Genomic DNA, 17,987 nt, shown 5'->3' with positions numbered 1-17,987 from the left:
ACTTAACAAAAACAAGACTTAATCAAGAAAAAAAATATAGACCTGTCCCTAACCTTCTGTGCTGTGGAAAAAGCTAATCCAACCAAACCTCTTATCCTACCAACCTCTTTCTCAACTGCATCCTTCAACTTAGCATCAACCTGAAACCAAACTCATTTTATACATTAACCAATTATAAAACACTTCATATTAATATCTGAAAATTTTAACTAATGACAAAAATAAGAGGTTATTGGAATCGGAATAGGTGATTCCATCTTTGTACTACTTTTGGAATTCACTTCATTTTGCTTTAAGATTCTTGATGTCTGAAACAAATTATAACCACACAATGCAAAAATATAAAAGTCAAAAGTCAAAAAAAGACGAACTTCACATAAAAAATACCCATAGACTATCATTGCAAAAAAGACGAGCTTCACATAAAAAAAATACCCATAGACTACCTTGATTTAAGAGGAAACAGAAATAAGTGGTTAATAATGTGTGGCCCAACAGAAGCTTCACGGTTTCTATCAGCAAAAAAGTACAGAAAATTATACAATACTTATTAAACCAAAAAAAGAATACATACATGCTCATTGAAAACACCTCCAACTCCAGATAAACCAAGAAGAACATGAGGTTTGACCTTTTTGACCTGCAAAACACCATAAAATTGGCATCCCCATTTGCAAAGTATATAACTTTTTTTTTCTTTTCAAAAAAGTTTTTCATATAATTAACTAAAAAAAACACAATTATTCCAAAAATAGATGTAACGTACCACTTCAAGAAGATCAGATCCCTCATGGAGACCTAAACTTTCAACCTCTCCAATATCTTTGGCAAATGGTGCAGCTGCTGAGTCAATACAACCTCTCTCCTTTGTGATCAAACCTTGCATCCAAAAAAAATTTAAAACTTTATATTCATAATAGCAATGCACTTACGTTTCCCCTTTTTATTTTCTATTCAAACTATTAGTTCACTGAAAAATAATAGAAACAGAATAAGATGGTAAGTTGGACGAGGGCATTTTCGTAAAATCATACGTCTTTATCAAGTAGGAAAAATTGAGGTTTTGCTTCTGATCCTGCCATCCTTGCAGCCGCCTGATAGGCCACTTTAAGAACACCAAGCCCTGCACTGAAAACCATACAGAATGTAAGTTAAAGTTCATAACATATATATATATATATATATATATATATATATATATATATATATATATATATATAAGGAGAAATGAGGGTGTGAAGTACCTTCCAGCACCAACAACGACAATTTTTTGGTTTGCAAAGTCTGATAAAGGGCGACCTTGTGCCCTAACAGTTCCAAGTAATCCAGCCAATGCAACACCAGCAGTTCCCTGCAAAGAAGAACAAGTGGAGGAATCACCCATTCCATTCCATCATTCCATCAGGCAAAACAAACATGAATTTTTTTTTTCGTTCCGGTGGAATGAACCATTCCATTCCTTCCTTGACTCCATCATACCAAACAATAACTTGATGTTTCAAATCAAGGAGCATAAGCATTAGACAGATTCTAACTTGTATGTCATCATTGAACATGCAGATCTTCTTCCGGTATCTTTCAAGAGTTTCAAAAGCCCACTTGAATTGAAAGTCTTCAAACTAATTTAACATGGGCAATCATAAAAGATTTCATATAAATTCAACATACATAAAAAACCAAACATTTGAAAGCTTTTAAAAAAATGAACCTGGACAATAGCCTTTGGCCAACGTGCATGAAGAGCTTCCATTAATTCATCCACTATTGATATATATTCATCCCCTTCTAATCTAGGTTGCCGTAGTCCTATATCTGTCAAAGTAAATATAGTTAAAAAAGAAATCATTTAATTAAAATAATATTAACTTGTGGGTAAAGTTAAAGATGCTATACAATGAGTTTGTGTACACTTATCCACTTACAAAGGGGATTATCTAGTAGCTGTTGATTGTTAGTTCCAACATCAAGCATGATAGGAAGGATCTGCAATGCAGACCAAATGTATTAGTGAGAATGTACACCACGTTTTCGTTTGGTTCATAGAATATTATTTGAGGGGATGAATCCATTAAAAGGAATTGTAATTTGTCACATGTTTAGTTGACAAAAACTGGAATGGAATGGAATTCAATTTCATTCTTTTGCTTGGTTCATATATAAATGAAACTTTTTTTTTAATGTTTACTTACTGAAATATATATCAAATGAAAGAAATCGGATTGAATTCCATCCATTTGGCAACCAAAAAGTTCTCATAATGGAATCTTATATTCCTAATCTGTCCAATTTCATTCACAAACCAAACACTCCATTAAACATCTTATAATTTCTTTTCACACGGGAGTATCAAAGGGAATGTGTTTGATCAAGTAGTATAGCATATAAATTGAAGTTGTGATTTAAAAAAAAAAGCATACTCTTTGAGGATTGATACCAGCAGCAGCAACATACATATCGAGCTTTCCAATAGGTATGGCCATTCCTTGAACCCCAAGATCACCAAGCCCAAGAATACGGCTGCCATCTGTAAGAACTACCATGTCTACCTGAAATTTTTACAATAATTTACTTATATCTAAATTGGTTTATGAATAAAAATAATTAGAATGAAAATGCTTGATGTAACAAGTTATGACAGTTTAGCACATTCTTTGTATACAGAGAGCATATTGTGAAAAAACTTTATGTTTTAATTAATAACATAATAAGAGCCAATACCTACAAAATTCACACAAAGGGTTTTTGATTAATTCACAGAATTTGTTACAAGTTTGATTAATCAGTTTATTTTATTTTTAAAGTAACAAAAACAAATAAATAAATAAAACTCACCGAAACAGTCCATGATGATATAGCTGGAAAAAAAGATGTCCACCATTCACAAAGTCCAAAACGAGGTAAAGTCGATATTTTGTCTGAAGATTAAAAGAGTGAGCATAGACAGATACAAAAAGGGTAGTTTTGGAATTTAGAAAAAAAAAAGTACCTGGAAAGAGTAACGAAGCTGGACAATAAAGGGATGATCAATCTTTGTCAAGATATCTCTCTCTACTTTCATATACTCAACATGATTTTTCTCCACAATCTTATCTTTTCTCACAACTTTCATTGCATATATTTCCAAACTATCTCTCTTTCTCACTTGATACACTTTACCAAAAGCCCCTTGCCCCACAACTTTCATGACTTCAAAATCTTCAAGCCCTATGGTTTTCACCTTACAACCATTTTAGAATCTTCTTCTTCAATCTCTTTATCTATCACATCACTGAAATCCTCCATTGATTCATCCGTTTTACATATGGTTAACTTCCTTAGATTCAGCAAGTGGCTTACACATGGCGTGGGACCCACTAAAGAATGTGAACGGTTGTAAATGACCACAGGGTCATCGCTTGGAATTTCAGAATTGCCAGCTGGCAGTGGGAGAGGACCAAATGTATAAGAAAAGTCCAATTCAAGAGTATCTGATGTTTCATTGGGAGGGTTTTTTGGGAATTGGAAATAGTTCTTGGAAGATTTGAATGGCTTGTTTTCAATTAAAGCAGTTAATTGAGAAGAAACCATTGTGGAAATTGGAAAACAGAAAGGAGTGTTTTGTTTGCGTTTGTATTAGTATTACAGACTATGGATGGAAAGATACTAAGATTCGAGCTGGTGAAAGGCTTCTACCAATGGCTTTAATTAGAAGGAAGTTCAAGTAAACAATTGGATTTTCAAAGAAATTTGAGAGAATGCTGATTTATGTGTGTGTTGGAATCACCAAAAAAGATTCATGGAAAGCATTAAATCTAAGAAAGAATACGACCTGTGAGGTTCAAGAAAACCCCATCCGTTTACCTTCAATCACCAAAGACCACCACTTCTTCATTCTTCTTCCTTCGATCTGTCCAAACCCCAAAGGTCCTCCGATTTCTACCGATGACGGAGTCTAAGAAGCCAAGGAAGGCTCACTGGGAACCAATAATTTCCTCCTCCTCCTCATGAATAGATCGATCATCCTGATCTACCAGCCGTTACTTGTCCTCCTCCATCGGACTAGTTGAGTCCCCTCCCTACATGTAATCTGCTGGCGACAAGGAAGAACAGCCAAGGAGACCACCGGAGCACCTCCCCCCAAGCTGTGGCAGACAAGAGAAGCGTCGCTGCTTCTCCCTTCTCTTTTTGTCAAATCGATCCCGCACCAGAGGTGCTTCCCCTTTCTCGATTGATTTCCATCATCGACCACCATGGCTGCTTGCGTTCCCATCTTCCTTTCTCGATAGATGAACCACGACCACCGGACCAAAACTCCCGCTACCTTCGTCATTCTAATTCCCCTTTTTCTTTTTATCTGTGGGGAATAAGAAACAAACGAGAATTAATATTTGGATTCTAATATTGAGACTTGAGAGTATAATACTTAATTAGGGCTTTTTCTGAAAATTTCAACATCGAGTGGGGAATAAGAAAACTATTGGCGAGTATTCTCAATAACAGCAGAGAGATGAAGAAGGTGAAATTACAGGAACGATGAAGTAGATGAATGGAAATCAGAAGCCCTTTTTCTTGATTGAGATGATGAAGTCGAGAGATGGAGATGAAATCGTAACCTTCGATCTTTGATTGAGAAGTTGCACAACAGTGTGAGGAGAATGAAAGATGCGTGAAAATGCTTAGGGCAGGGAGGGTAGTGGGCTTTTCTAATTTTTTGGCTTTTCTTTTCCCGCTTGTAACTAAGGAACGCGCGTTCATTAAAATTATAAAGCGACACATATAGAGGGCGCGCATTTAAGGTACAGCGCCCTCCGTGTTTTTAATTTTTTTTCTTTTGACACTAATTTAAAGGCACGCAATAATGCGTGACCTAAATCCTTAAATTTTCTGAAGAGACGACACTTTTTTAACGTCACTCTCCATTGCGTAACATAAATCAATGAGTGTCGTGGTTTGCGCGTCGTAAAAGGCTATTTTTCTTGTAGTGAACGTTGCTTCATGTTCAGATTTGGTTGATCCATGAGGTACCTCAAACTCTTGTGGTATGTGTAAATGGTACAACGGACCCCATAGAGGTAGTGTCGCCAAATATTGAGGGCGAATATGACAACCCCTAACTCTAAATCGTGTGTCGGATAGTTAGCCTCGTGAGGCTTCGGCTGTCTTGAGGCATAAGCTATCACATGACGTCGCTGCATCAACACAACTCCCATGCCTGTGATCGAAGCATCATAGTAGACTACGAAGTCATATACACCCTCTGGCAAAGTGAGAATCGGTGTCTCGCATAACTGCTGCCTGAGCGTCTCAAAGGCTGCCTGCTGCTCAGGTCCATAGCGAAAAACCACCGACTTCTTGGTCAGTCGGGTCAACGGAACTGCAATATTGGAGAAGTCCTGAATAAATCTCCTGTAATACCCTGCCAGACCCAGGAAACTTCGAATCTCAGTTGGAGACCTCAGAATCTCCCACTACATCACAACCTCTATCATGGCCGGATCGACTAGAATACCCTTCTGGTTGACAAGATGCCCAACGAATTGCACCTCGCGCAACCAGAACTCATAGTTGGAGAACTTCGCATAAAGTATCTCCTTCCTCAGTGTCTCCAGTACCTCCCTCAGGTGCTCCTCATGCTTCTCCTGAGTCTTGGAGTAAACCAAGATGTCATCAATGAAAACTATTACAGACCGATCCAGCATTGGTCTGCACACTCGGTTCATGAGGTCCATGAACACGGCTGAAGCATTGGTGAGCCCAAACGACATCACCATGAACTCATAATGACCATAGCGAGTCCTAAAAGTTGTCTTCTGCACATCATCATCCCTAACTCGCATCTGGTGATACCCTGACCATAGATCAATCCTGGAGAACCAAGATGCTCCCTGAAGCTAGTCAAACAAATCGTCTATCCTCGGAAGTGGGTAACGGTTCTTCACTGTTACCTTGTTCAGCTCCCAGCAGTCTATGTACATGCGATGTGACCCGTCCTACTTCTTCACAAATAGGATCGGGGCTCCCCATGGCAAACTACTAGGTCTGATAAAACCCTTGTCTAGCAGCTCTTGCAGCTGTGTAGACAACTCATGTATCTCGGTAGGAGCCAAACGATATGGTGCCTTGGAGATCGGAGTCACACCAAGGACCAAGTCAATCCTAAACTCAACTTGTCTCTCTAGAGGTACCCCAGGAAAATCCTTAGGGAATACGTATGGGTACTCTCGCACTACCGGTACATCATCAACTGTTGCCTTACCCTTATCACGGGTATCCATGACATAGGCAACGTATCCGGCGCAACCCTGCTGAAGGTGGCGTCTCGCCCTCGCTGCTGAACAGAGAATCGTCCCGCGTTGTGGCCTCTCGCCCTGAATCACTAGCTCTCCCCCACTAGGAGTACGAACCATCACTAGATTCCACTCACAATCAATCACTTCCCCATTGGGGCTCAACCAATCCATACCCACTATAACCTTATTCCCACACAGGGGAATAGGAACCAAGTCTACTGAAAACTGCTGCTCGAATAGTTTTAGTGTGCATCCTATGTGAACCCTCATGACCCTGACAGTCTTGTCATCTGCTATCTCCATATCTAGTGGGCAACCCAGCTCCCCTGGAGCTCCTACAAATTGCTTGCTGAGCGCGAGCGACACAAAAGATCGGGTGACACCCGAATCAAACAGTACCAAAGCTAATATATCATTCACTGGGAACGATCCTATAATAAAACACATAAAACATGAGAGACAATCAAGATAAATAAAGAGATAAGGAGAGAATACATATCAGTCACAACATCGGGAGCCGCACGTGCCTCCTCAGTAGTCAGATGAAAAGCTCTGCTCCTTGTTGTGGGCGCCTTAGCCCGGCCCTAACGGCCATCCATAATCCTCAGTGTGGCAGGAGTAGGTACCACCACCTGTCCTGCTGCAGCTAAATTCGGGTACTAGGATCGCTTGTGTCCCCTCTGATTGCACTGAAAGCAAATCAGATATGATCATGTCGTAGTGGTAACAGCTGTACAATCGCTACTCATATGACCAGTCCGACCGCACTTAAAGCAGCCTGAACTCCCTGCCTTGCACACCCCCTCGTGCATCTTGTCGCATTTGCCACACCGGCTGCAGCCTTGCTGGCTCCTCGATCTATGATGTGACACCTTGCGCTTCTTGCCCGCACTCACTGTCTGCACCCCCTCGGGTTTCCTCTTCCTCTCCATCTCCAAACCTAGCTCCCTCTCCTGAGCTCTCGTAATCATGTCTTCCAGCGTCTTGCAGCTAGAACGGCTTACAAACTACCGAATGTCACTCCTTAGCATCTCATGATATCATGCCTTCTTCATCTCCTCGTCCGCCATGTACTACGGAATAAGAAGGGTCTTCTCCCTAAACTTGGCGGTGATCTCAGTCACCATCTCAGTGGTCTACTGTAAATCCTGGAACTCTCTCGCTAGCTATTGCACCTCAATCACAGGTGAGAACTCGGCCCTGAACCTGGCTGAAAAGTCACTCCAGGTCATCATATCTAAAGCTACATCATCACCAATGGCATGTCCGACCTCCTCCCACCAATCACGTTCTCTGTTATTCAGCAGACAGGAAGCAAGTCGAACCTTGTCCCCCTCGGGACATCTGCTCGTATGGAAAGCGTTGGCGACATCATCCAACCATCTGCTGCTAGCAATGGGATCCTTAGCCCCATGGTAATCTAGAGCTCCACATGCTATGAACTCCCTGAAAGTCACCCTACGGGCCCCTAGCATTACCACCATCTCCGCACGGAAAGCACTCAACCTCTCCTCAAGAATATCCAAGATAACCTCCTTGACCATACCAAAGATCACAGGAATTTGGTCCAATATGTTGTGCATGATATTGGAGGAGACGAACTCCCTAGTCTTCTTGTCTAGCTGCTCAGCTCCAGAGCCTAAGCCTGATCCTTCACTGGCACCTGAACTGCCAACTGCTGGTCTAAGGCATAAAACCACCACTCTGAAAAACACATCATAACAAACATCAGAATACTAAACATAACTTGAGGGATCACATACACTACAAGTTCCCTGGATTCATCTCAGCCTTCCTTGATTTGAGTACGGATCCTCTGCTTTCAATAGTACGGGCCCATACTACCTTCCACATCTATCTATACTTTCCTCAAGAATTGCATTGACTTCACCAAGTCCCTTCTACTACTAATGCTTCACGTGCTACTCTCATCCTAGGCTTGCCCTAGGGTAATCACCGTCCTACTCTCCGCCATCAGCTACATAAGAAGTTCATGTTATCTTCCCCGAACTAGCCTACGAATACTATTACATATCACTAAGACTAGATAATTCTTCGAATGAGAGGTCCTACCTTACAACGATTGGACTCAAACAAGAGCTGTGAAATAGAGCTAGACCTAAACTTCTGAAATTATTTATTCCTTGCAATTTGTAAATTAACATATTTGTCTACTAGTTAGCAAAAGATGGCTAGAACTCCTTAAAGCACAAAGCAAGTAGCATTCGGGAATTGAGTACACATAATCATGCATATACTACTCTGGCTATCATACTGACTGTTATGTACTAGTATGCATTTCTCATAAAGCTGATACACATATAACAGGCACATAAGACATCATCCCTAGATCCTTAGTCCTAATTTAGCATGTTGTCTTCATAAAGCTGATAAACATCACATAAACCTGTATGGGTAATTTGAGAGTACTTACTTGAGCTTGGTTGATTGCATGCACCACACCCTTTTCTCTTTTTCAACGTTCTTTTCTTCTTTCAAAATTCTTTTCTTTTTCTCAAAGTTCTTTTTATAAAAATGATTTTCTTTTGAAAATTTTCATACCAATTCCTTAGTTTGAGTTAAGACACACCTGAGAGTGTGCCCGAATCCCTCAAACCAAGGCTCTGATACCAACTTGAAACGTCCCAAAAATATGGTCCAAAAATTTCGTTTTGAAACTTAATATAAAACCACAAAGCATCCATAGTCATAAATAAAATCAAGTATCATGTATCTCACAACATCATGTCAAGAACTGTATCGAAAACATATCAGAAAATATCAGAGTCAAAAACAATCTCAGACTGAAACTATGGTGTGTGCCATGCGATCATCCCAGGCCCTTCCCTTGCTAGTGGAAGTACCTGAAACCAAAACTAAAAACTGTAAGCACGAAGCTCAGCGATTTCCCCCAAACTACCACATACCATACACATAACATATAACATATCTTGGGCCCAGACCCTGCTACATCAAGTCTAGCTCAGCATTGGCTTTCCCGACATCGGGCCCCGCCCGACATCGTACCCTATTCGGCATCGGGCCCCGCCTGGCATCGAGCCCTACCCGACATCGAGCAGATCTCAACATACATATGAACATATCAACTAACATATAACATAACATATATACTACCATGTAAACATTCCTTGGGCCCCGCCCGACATCGGACCAAGATCCGGAAGCATGCTAACATTCCTAGGGGAACCTCCCCGGCATCGGACCAGAGTTCGAAAACATACTATCATACATACTAACTAAGCATTCCTCGGGCTTGCCTCGGCATCAGACTGAAGTCTGGAACTCCTAATAGATAACAAAGACATGCAAGAATCACGAAGACATCAAGCATACAGGCATACAAGCATTCCTCGGGACCTCCCCGACATCGGATCGAGATCCGGAAAAACATATAACATTACATCGGGCCACGTCCGACATCAGACTATAATCCAGAACTAATACTAACTTAAATGGGCTGGCCTTGGTGCCTTCGACCCATTCCTACTAAAGGAAGACTCACCTTGCAAAGCTGTCTATGAAATCTCTCGGTAAGGAAAATCTGATAACTGCTCCAACGTCTCTCGGCTATCAAAATCACAATAACACTTAATCAAAATCTGATAATCCTCCTTACGGTAAAATGACCATTTTACCCCTGGTCAAAGTCAAAGTCAAGGTCAACTCCCAGTCAACCCATCTCGTCGAGTTATCTCCCAACCAGGCGAGTCCCTATAATGCTTAAACTCGTGGTCGACTAAGTCAACTCGTCAAGTCCCTTTACAGACTCGTCGAGTTCTTTCTGTCATAATAATCGGGATAACGCGCTTTAAGTCGTCGAGTCCTTCCCTGAACTCGCCGAGTTCCCTTGTCCGATTAAGCCATCCCAATGGATTAAGCTCCTACCTTTCAGATCAATTCTCCAAAGTTCATTTACATACTGGGAAAACACTCTTAAGGGTAAAGTTTCTAACTCTACCCGTCCTTAGTCCTTCTTAATGGGTTTAACCCAAACCCTAACTTCATTAAGACATAATTCTTGGTCCACAAGCCATAACACCTTAAACCAAGGCACAATATACTAGATCTAGGCTCTTATCATTTGTTGGACATGTAAAATCCCAAGCTTTCCTTTCATGCATGGTCTTTTAGGGCTAAAAAGGCCATGTTCTTGCATACAAGCTTGCATGGGGCTTCCATGGTCATAAAGTTTGCACCTTTATGCCATGGAACCCTTCTTAAACCCCAGATCTGAGATATAAGTCACTTAGGACGTCCCAATCCTAAGGACCAATGTTCTTACACCGAAACCTTCATAAAATGGACAAAAATAGATCTAAGAGAAGAATGATCAAGTTAGAGACTTGATTATGTAGCAAATGGAGTGTAGTTCCTGGATCTACTTCTTCCCTTTTGATCCTTCTATCTTCTTCTTCCACAATTTTCAAAAGGCACAAATAACACTCAAAATGGCAAGAAATAACTCAAAATCACTCAATGTGGATTAGGGTTTAGAGGTGATAGAGGCTGGGGTGGAGGCCAGATATGATGTTTAAATAGTGTGCAAATCCTAAAGATTAGGGTTTCCTCCTGATGGACCTACTCGTCGAGTCAAGGCTTCGACTCGTCGAGTAGACCACTTAAACCCTGCGTCCAAGTTGGCATCTACTTAACGAGTTAGGGCTACCAACTCGTCGAGTAGCTCTTACAAAATGAATACTTTAATAGATCAAATGCATACTAGGAATGGGGCGTTACGGTTATGTATTGGTTTGGGTACATGTTCGGGGTTACTTTTGGGTTGAGGTATGGGGTTAGGTACGCATATGGGTTTGGGTACAAGTTTGAGTTACTTTTGGGTTGAGGTTCGGGGTAGCTTTTGGGTTGAGATTCGAGGTTGCTTTTGGGCTGAGGTTGATGGTTGCTTTTGGGTTGAGGTTCGGGGTTGCGTACGGGCATGGGTATAGGTATGAGTGAGGGTAGGGGTGAAGGTAAGGGTAAAGGTGAGTGCACGGGCGCATTTGTAGCAAAATGTGATGGAGTGAAACATAATAGCTAACAACAATCATAAAAAAAACATTAATATTAGATATTATTATATGCGCACACGCATATATATATATATATATATATATATATATATATATATATATATATATATATATATATATATATATAAAGATTTTGATGAGTAACAAAATTTGTAAAAACGCCTTGAAAATAGGGATTAAGTTCCATTTGAATTGGGCTTCATTTTCATCAAACTAAAATAACAAACAAATTTTCATAACATTAAAAATCAAACTAAATTAACAAAAAAAAGTAAGAGTAATTGGGACGACTACCTTTGGACAACAATATGAAGTGGTCGCGATGGCTCTTTGTGGCGAGTAGGGAATCGAGTCCATTCTTGTGCGACTAGGTTATTTGCAGAGTATCTCTTTGTTTGCAAGATAAAATCATATCGTTATATTTAAATAAAAATATACTAAAATAAATTGTAATATGTAAATAAAAATATACATGATGTGCATATCTTGGCCATTGAACGACGGAATGAATCATATCTTTAACAAACTGAACTTCATAAGTTTTTTGTTATAGCGTGGACATGCAAGTTCTCATATATTTCATTGATTTCATAAACTTGAACTTTAACACAACCATCCTTAATTGATTTCCCATGTATGATCGTTTTTTAGGTTAGTCATGTTGTACCAGAATCCACCATCAATTGCGATTCAACAACCTTGATAAGCAAATCACATGCGGTCCTGATCTACAACCAGACAACATAGATATAAATGAGATATCTATGTTTTAAAATTTCCATAGAATAGAAAATATAAAAAACTAAAAATCTAATATAGCTTTAGTATAATATATTACATGTATATGTAGATAGTAAATACACGGTCCACCAGACCCATAATTGGAGCCACGAAAGGTTATAATATATTACATGTATATGTAGATAGTAAATACACGGTCCACCAGACCCATAATTGGAGCCACGAAAGGTTGGGCTTGTGTCGACTAATGGTATTGAGCCTATACTATGATCAAGGTTCACATTTTTAAACATTCCACCGTGAACCATAGTAGGACATATAATCCCTTATAACTTAGTTCATGGTTCACATTTTCAAACATTCCACCGTATAACTTACCAAAAATTTGAAATCTTCAATGGCTCTCGCTGGAAGTTCATACAGCTTAGTTTCTTTATTTTAAATAGAACAACTCAACATATACATCCTAGAAAGGACACTTTTGTATACTTTTAAGAAATTTGTATTTTTTTCAAGTTGAGCCCCTATGATATTTTGCTTTTTATCGAAACCCTTCCAGCCACTTCGTCCTAAGTAGGGCTTGAATTTTCTCTTGGAATTGCTTATTTTTGCTTTCTCACTTTTTGACTTCACACAAACTTGTTATTAATCACTTGGTAACATATATATATATATATATATATATATATATATATATATATATATATATATATATATATATATATATATATATATATATAATACTAATAATAACAATGGTCATACCAAAATTTAATTTCTAATTTTTGTAAAACGATGGTATTCCAATCACCAGGATCAATAAAAAAATATTTGCCACATGGATTCATGTACATTTTTACATATTTTTTTAACAAGCCTTGATCTAAAATTTATACCGATTTTGATAGCTCTCTTTCTTATATTTGATAGCTCTCTTTCTTATAAACTGTTCTGGAGCATCGCTCTTAATGTACCACATAATCTACAATTTAAAAAAGAATAAGTTAAACACAAAATTAATTAACAAATATTCCATGCGTATTTCTAATAATTAAGTTAAAATATACATACCTTGGATTCCAACCATAGTTTTTTAAAGTATTTATCATCAACTTTATGCATCTCGTTATGAACGTTTAACACCCACATTTATTTTCCTTTTTGACCCAAAATATAAAAATATTGTAAAATTGGTCCTTACGCCATGCTTACTTGGGGCGTAAGCATGTCGTAGCTCATTGAAAAGGGTCGTGTGTTCATGTGAGTATGTTGAGTGTACTCATGAGTATGCTTGGCGTACTTGGCAGGTTAGAAAACCCTAAATTTTAGAGTTAGAGCGCTATTTAAGCATCCTTATCCCTCAAAACCCTTTCCTTCATCAACCTCCATTTCCCAAAAACGTTCCTTGTAAACCCTAGTTCTTTGGTGTGTGATTTTGAGCTTGAAAAAAGTGTGTTCTTGTGCTTGTGAAGGAGTAATAACATAGTAGATCATCTTGGAAGCTCGAGGCAACTTAGATCCAGAAGTATCTCACCTCAAGCATCCCTTAAAGGTATAAAGCTTGGAACTTGATGAATGTTTTCCTTAGATCTTGACAGTTCTTAAGTTTTTATGCATTTTGGTCACATAATCTTGGTATTCATGAGTATGGCTTACTTTAAACCATAAGAGTTGTCCTTTCAGATGTTTTTGAGTGCTAGGAATCATAAAAATGTTGTCTTGGTCCAGTTCTTCCCTCCATGCAAGAGTTATGGTGCTTGGGTTTGTGTTTTAAGTTAGTGTTTTGGTTTTTGGACCACTACTAGCCATGGAAAGTCATAAAGCTGGAAACTTTATGACATATAATGATATTTGGGACTAGATCTAAGCTTTGGATGTGATATCTTAATGTAATAACCACTTAATGATGAAAAGTAGGATCAGGTTGAGTATGTTGGGCGTACCTGGTGGTAGGTTGCGTGTATTGGGATAAGGCCCCGTATTTTGGCCAAGGATCTACTACGCCAAACATAGTGACTGAGTACGCTGGGTGTACTCAGTCTGTGTTGACTACTTTTGACTTTAACTTTGACTAGGAATTTGACCAAGTTTAACTTAGGGGTATTTTGGGTAATTTGAGCAGTACCTTTAGATTAGGTCACTGTTTGTGGTATAGGTGACCCGTAGAGTCAACAGTTAGAGTAGTGATCTTTTCAGCTACATTTCAGACTGTGAGATGAGTTTTCCTCATTGTACTTGTGGGTCGAAGGTACCAATACCAGCCCACTGGATTATGTATCTTGGTATATTAGATTGATGTTATGCTAGCTTTATGATAGACTGGTGAGTTTTTCTTATTGTACTTGTAGGGTAGGATGTACCTGAAGTAGAGTAACACAACTCGACTTTACTATCTCTAAGATTTCTTAGGTATTTTGGGCAGCTTCGGAACCAATGTCCCTTCAATTGGCAATAGAAACAAATGGAATCTTTAGGGTTAACACATGAAACTATCTCAGAATTAGCATTTCTCTTTACCATACTATCAAACTGTTTGACCTTGGCCAACCCCTTTCCATTAGGAAAAGAAATATTATATGTACCACCATTGTCACCATTGTCAATGTCCATAGAAACTTTGGAATCGAACCTTTTAAGCACCTTTGCTTTAGATGTGCTCTTAAGCATTTTTGCTTTAGTAATAATCAGATCAATTAGGGTTGTGTCAATGTTCATCATGCGAAAGTTCTCAATGAACTATTCATATGACTTTGGAAGCGAAAGAATAACCAAATCAATGGTCCCCTCCCTTGGGAAAATGCCACCTATTATATCCAACTTGTTAATGTACGATTTCATTTCCATAGCATATGCATACATAGAATTTCCATCTTGATGTCTACATGCCAATAGGTCTTGAGTAGTTTCGTATCTTTCAACTCGAGGAAAATGCGATGATGGGAGACTCAATGGAGGAGGAGATGGAAGAGTTGAAGAAGCATGATGTCCAGTTCCACCATTGAAGAAGAGAAAACACTTTCACCTTGATTAGAAAGTGGAAGATCATTTTTAGAAAGAAGAGGAAAAGTATTTCCAAACGAACGAGGAAGATCATTATTGTCTTGATTTGACATCTATAATGGGAGAAAAGAGAATTCAAGTCAGTTAACTTTAATCCTTAATTATTAACCCATAAATTTTAAATTAAGGCTAGGATCCATATTTTCGATTCGAACTTTGAAGAAAGAAGTCGTAGTCAAATTCGAATCTATTTTACGTGGGTAAGGCTTTTACCAATTTCAATCTTATGAAACTCCAAGATATTTTGAGATTCATTGATTCTTATCAGTGTCATGCTTAATCTCAGATTATGCTCTCACTTTTGTGACTGGGAAATCGAGGATTACAAACGAAATGTGAATAACCATGCAAACCCACTTGACAACCTTGATATATTTTACAATCTCACATTGATGTACCAGTCACCACACATGCTCCATAAAAAATGATATTTTTCAAGATGTCCATCATAACTCTTTATAGTCCCTATTATTGTGTCAGTTAACCACACACGCTCCCCTAACGACATATAAATCATAATGTGCGATTTAATGCATTAGCATGCATTTTACATTTTCCTAAAGTAACTAGACTAGGATTTTAAAAACAGTTTAGTTACTTTATATCATTGTACTTATTAATGAGATTATGTCCCGTCGAACCCGTTCTGCAAACGACCCTCCACCAAACAAGGGAGCGGTGGGTGACAGTGGACACCCATTTAACAACCATTTTATAAGTCGTTTCCTTATAACCCTCTTATAGTTCAGCTTCATGAATGAGGCATACTAGCGATTCAATCGACTTGTCTTATGCATGTAGTAATTTATCTTATAACACACACACACAAATATATATATATATATATATATATATATATATATATATATATATATATATATAAGGGTGTATTTTAAAACATTTCAAAATACAAGGTTTAATCTTTTAATTACACCAATTAAACTTTTTAAATTAATTAAATTTAAATCAATTTATGGATTTAACATTTATCTTTTAATTAAACATTTAATTAGATCAATAATAAGATCCATAAGGATAATATTAACTAGTAATCCTCTAATTATTCATTATCAAGTCTACGGATATCTCCTAACATTTAGGATTTTAATTAATTATCTAATACATATGCAAAAATAGGATTATGGCATATATTGATATAGATAATTACTGATTAACAACCACATAAATCATATTAGGCAAGAAAATCCGAAAAACTAGATCTGCCAGATCTCACGTCGTGAGAAACAAATGCTCAGGACGTGAGAAACAGTTTTTCTCAAAAAAACGATTTTGATTAGTTAATATAATTTACAGACAACGTTAGACACACTGAGGCTTTGATACCAATGATGAGTTTTATAGATTATAATAAATATGTGCTTGCAGAATTTCACTTAACAATTAAGGGAACATGCAACCTAAAGGATCTATGTCTTTAACACTTTGAATGTAACATTCCATGAACAACAAAAATCTAGAACCCTAATGACTTCCTAGTGTAACCAAATTAGAAGAATTAAGGTTACATACCTTTAAATTGTTGTAGTAAACAAATCACTTCAAAATCCTTAATGAAACCTTGGAAGCAAGCACCCAAAATCTCGCGCCTCTAATGGCTCACACCCAAAACCTAGAAATCCTATAATGAAGAGGAGAGAGAGAAGAGAGGTATAATTTTCGTTCGTATGTCTTATGGGAAGAGAATCAACGAAATTGAGGTTATAAGGGACCCAATTTACAGTTTAAGTAACTTAGGGACAGAGCAAGATTTAAATAATTAAATAATAGATTTAATCCATATTTAAATCCTTTTCTTATATGCATCCAGGAGGCTTCTAGAAACCCTAAGGAGGCTCCCAAAACCGTCCACCCCTTGGATGATTCTAGAATTGCTTCCTTTTGTTCAACTATTGAACAATTACAATTCACCCCTTGCACCTTTAATTAATTCCAATTAATCTCAAATTAATTCCAGATTAATTCTGATTAATAATTAATTAATAGGTTAATGTCACTATATCACAATAAACTTATATGTTTTGTCTGACTTGATCAGTTATGTTTTTTCTCGTGCAATAGATCATCAAAGTTTTACTATACATGTTAATTAAGCCATTATCGTTAGTTTTTAACCATTCATCCGTTAACTAGTTATCTAAATTACACGAATGGCCCCTATTATTTAAATTTCTTTCATGGTAGGTCCCTTACCATCTATGGTTTTAAATTACACGACCAAAATTGCCATATTTATGAAACTCTGGGGACCAAAGTGTAACATTCTCATCATCTTCCTCTAATCCTTTTATTCTATAGTTCTTGAATATCTTCAGTGGTTCAAGGTTTGGGAGCTCTCGTAGTAGGAGTGGTGCTATTAAAAATTTGCAATCCGATGGTACAAGTAGTTCTTCTGATTCTGATGGAACCAATTCTCTTCAATTTACTCTTTCATTTTCAATTCAAATTAAATAATAAAATAATCAAAATTCCATAGTTTCTACATCCAGTTCAAATGGTACTTTTTATGGATCTAGAAGTGCAAATAGTGAAGCAATGACAGTGAATAATGATCCGCTAATTGCTCCAAATCAAACACGAACTGGAGGTGTTCGTGATAATGTTGAATCCATGAAGATGAATTAGAAAACGATTAGGACTCCTCCATCTCAATCTGTTTCAAATTAGACAATTAAGGTACTTTAATGGCAAAAGAAGCTTTGAACTCATATCAAGAGACCTTATCTATGTTACAAGATCAACAACAAAAATTGAGGTACGATGTTAAATTAGGGCACCAGAGATTCGATCAAGCTAAACAAAAACTCAAATCAATCAAAGAGAAATATTATCTGGAATCCGATCTAGA

General features: G+C 37.8%; 2 protein-coding genes across 2 annotated transcripts; both read right to left on the bottom strand.

The window, feature by feature from the left end:
* Positions 1 to 973: 973 nt before the first annotated feature.
* LOC128126252 (NAD-dependent malic enzyme 59 kDa isoform, mitochondrial-like) lies at positions 974 to 1,512 on the bottom strand. Its single transcript, XM_052764007.1, has 2 exons — positions 1,245 to 1,512; positions 974 to 1,128 (listed from the first exon to the last, which is right to left on the bottom strand). The coding sequence occupies exons 1-2, from the start codon at positions 1,382 to 1,384 to the stop codon at positions 1,029 to 1,031; spliced, it is 240 nt and encodes a 79-aa protein (XP_052619967.1). The 5' UTR covers positions 1,385 to 1,512; the 3' UTR covers positions 974 to 1,028.
* LOC111898267 (NAD-dependent malic enzyme 59 kDa isoform, mitochondrial) lies at positions 1,394 to 2,685 on the bottom strand. Its single transcript, XM_052771833.1, has 5 exons — positions 2,418 to 2,685; positions 1,923 to 1,983; positions 1,709 to 1,812; positions 1,536 to 1,619; positions 1,394 to 1,489 (listed from the first exon to the last, which is right to left on the bottom strand). The coding sequence occupies exons 1-5, from the start codon at positions 2,538 to 2,540 to the stop codon at positions 1,394 to 1,396; spliced, it is 468 nt and encodes a 155-aa protein (XP_052627793.1). The 5' UTR covers positions 2,541 to 2,685.
* Positions 2,686 to 17,987: the final 15,302 nt, after the last annotated feature.

This window comes from Lactuca sativa, chromosome 5, assembly GCF_002870075.4.
Source record: "Lactuca sativa cultivar Salinas chromosome 5, Lsat_Salinas_v11, whole genome shotgun sequence".
NCBI classification, from domain to species: Eukaryota; Viridiplantae; Streptophyta; class Magnoliopsida; order Asterales; family Asteraceae; genus Lactuca; species Lactuca sativa.
This window is presented reverse-complemented; position numbering and strand designations above follow the sequence as displayed.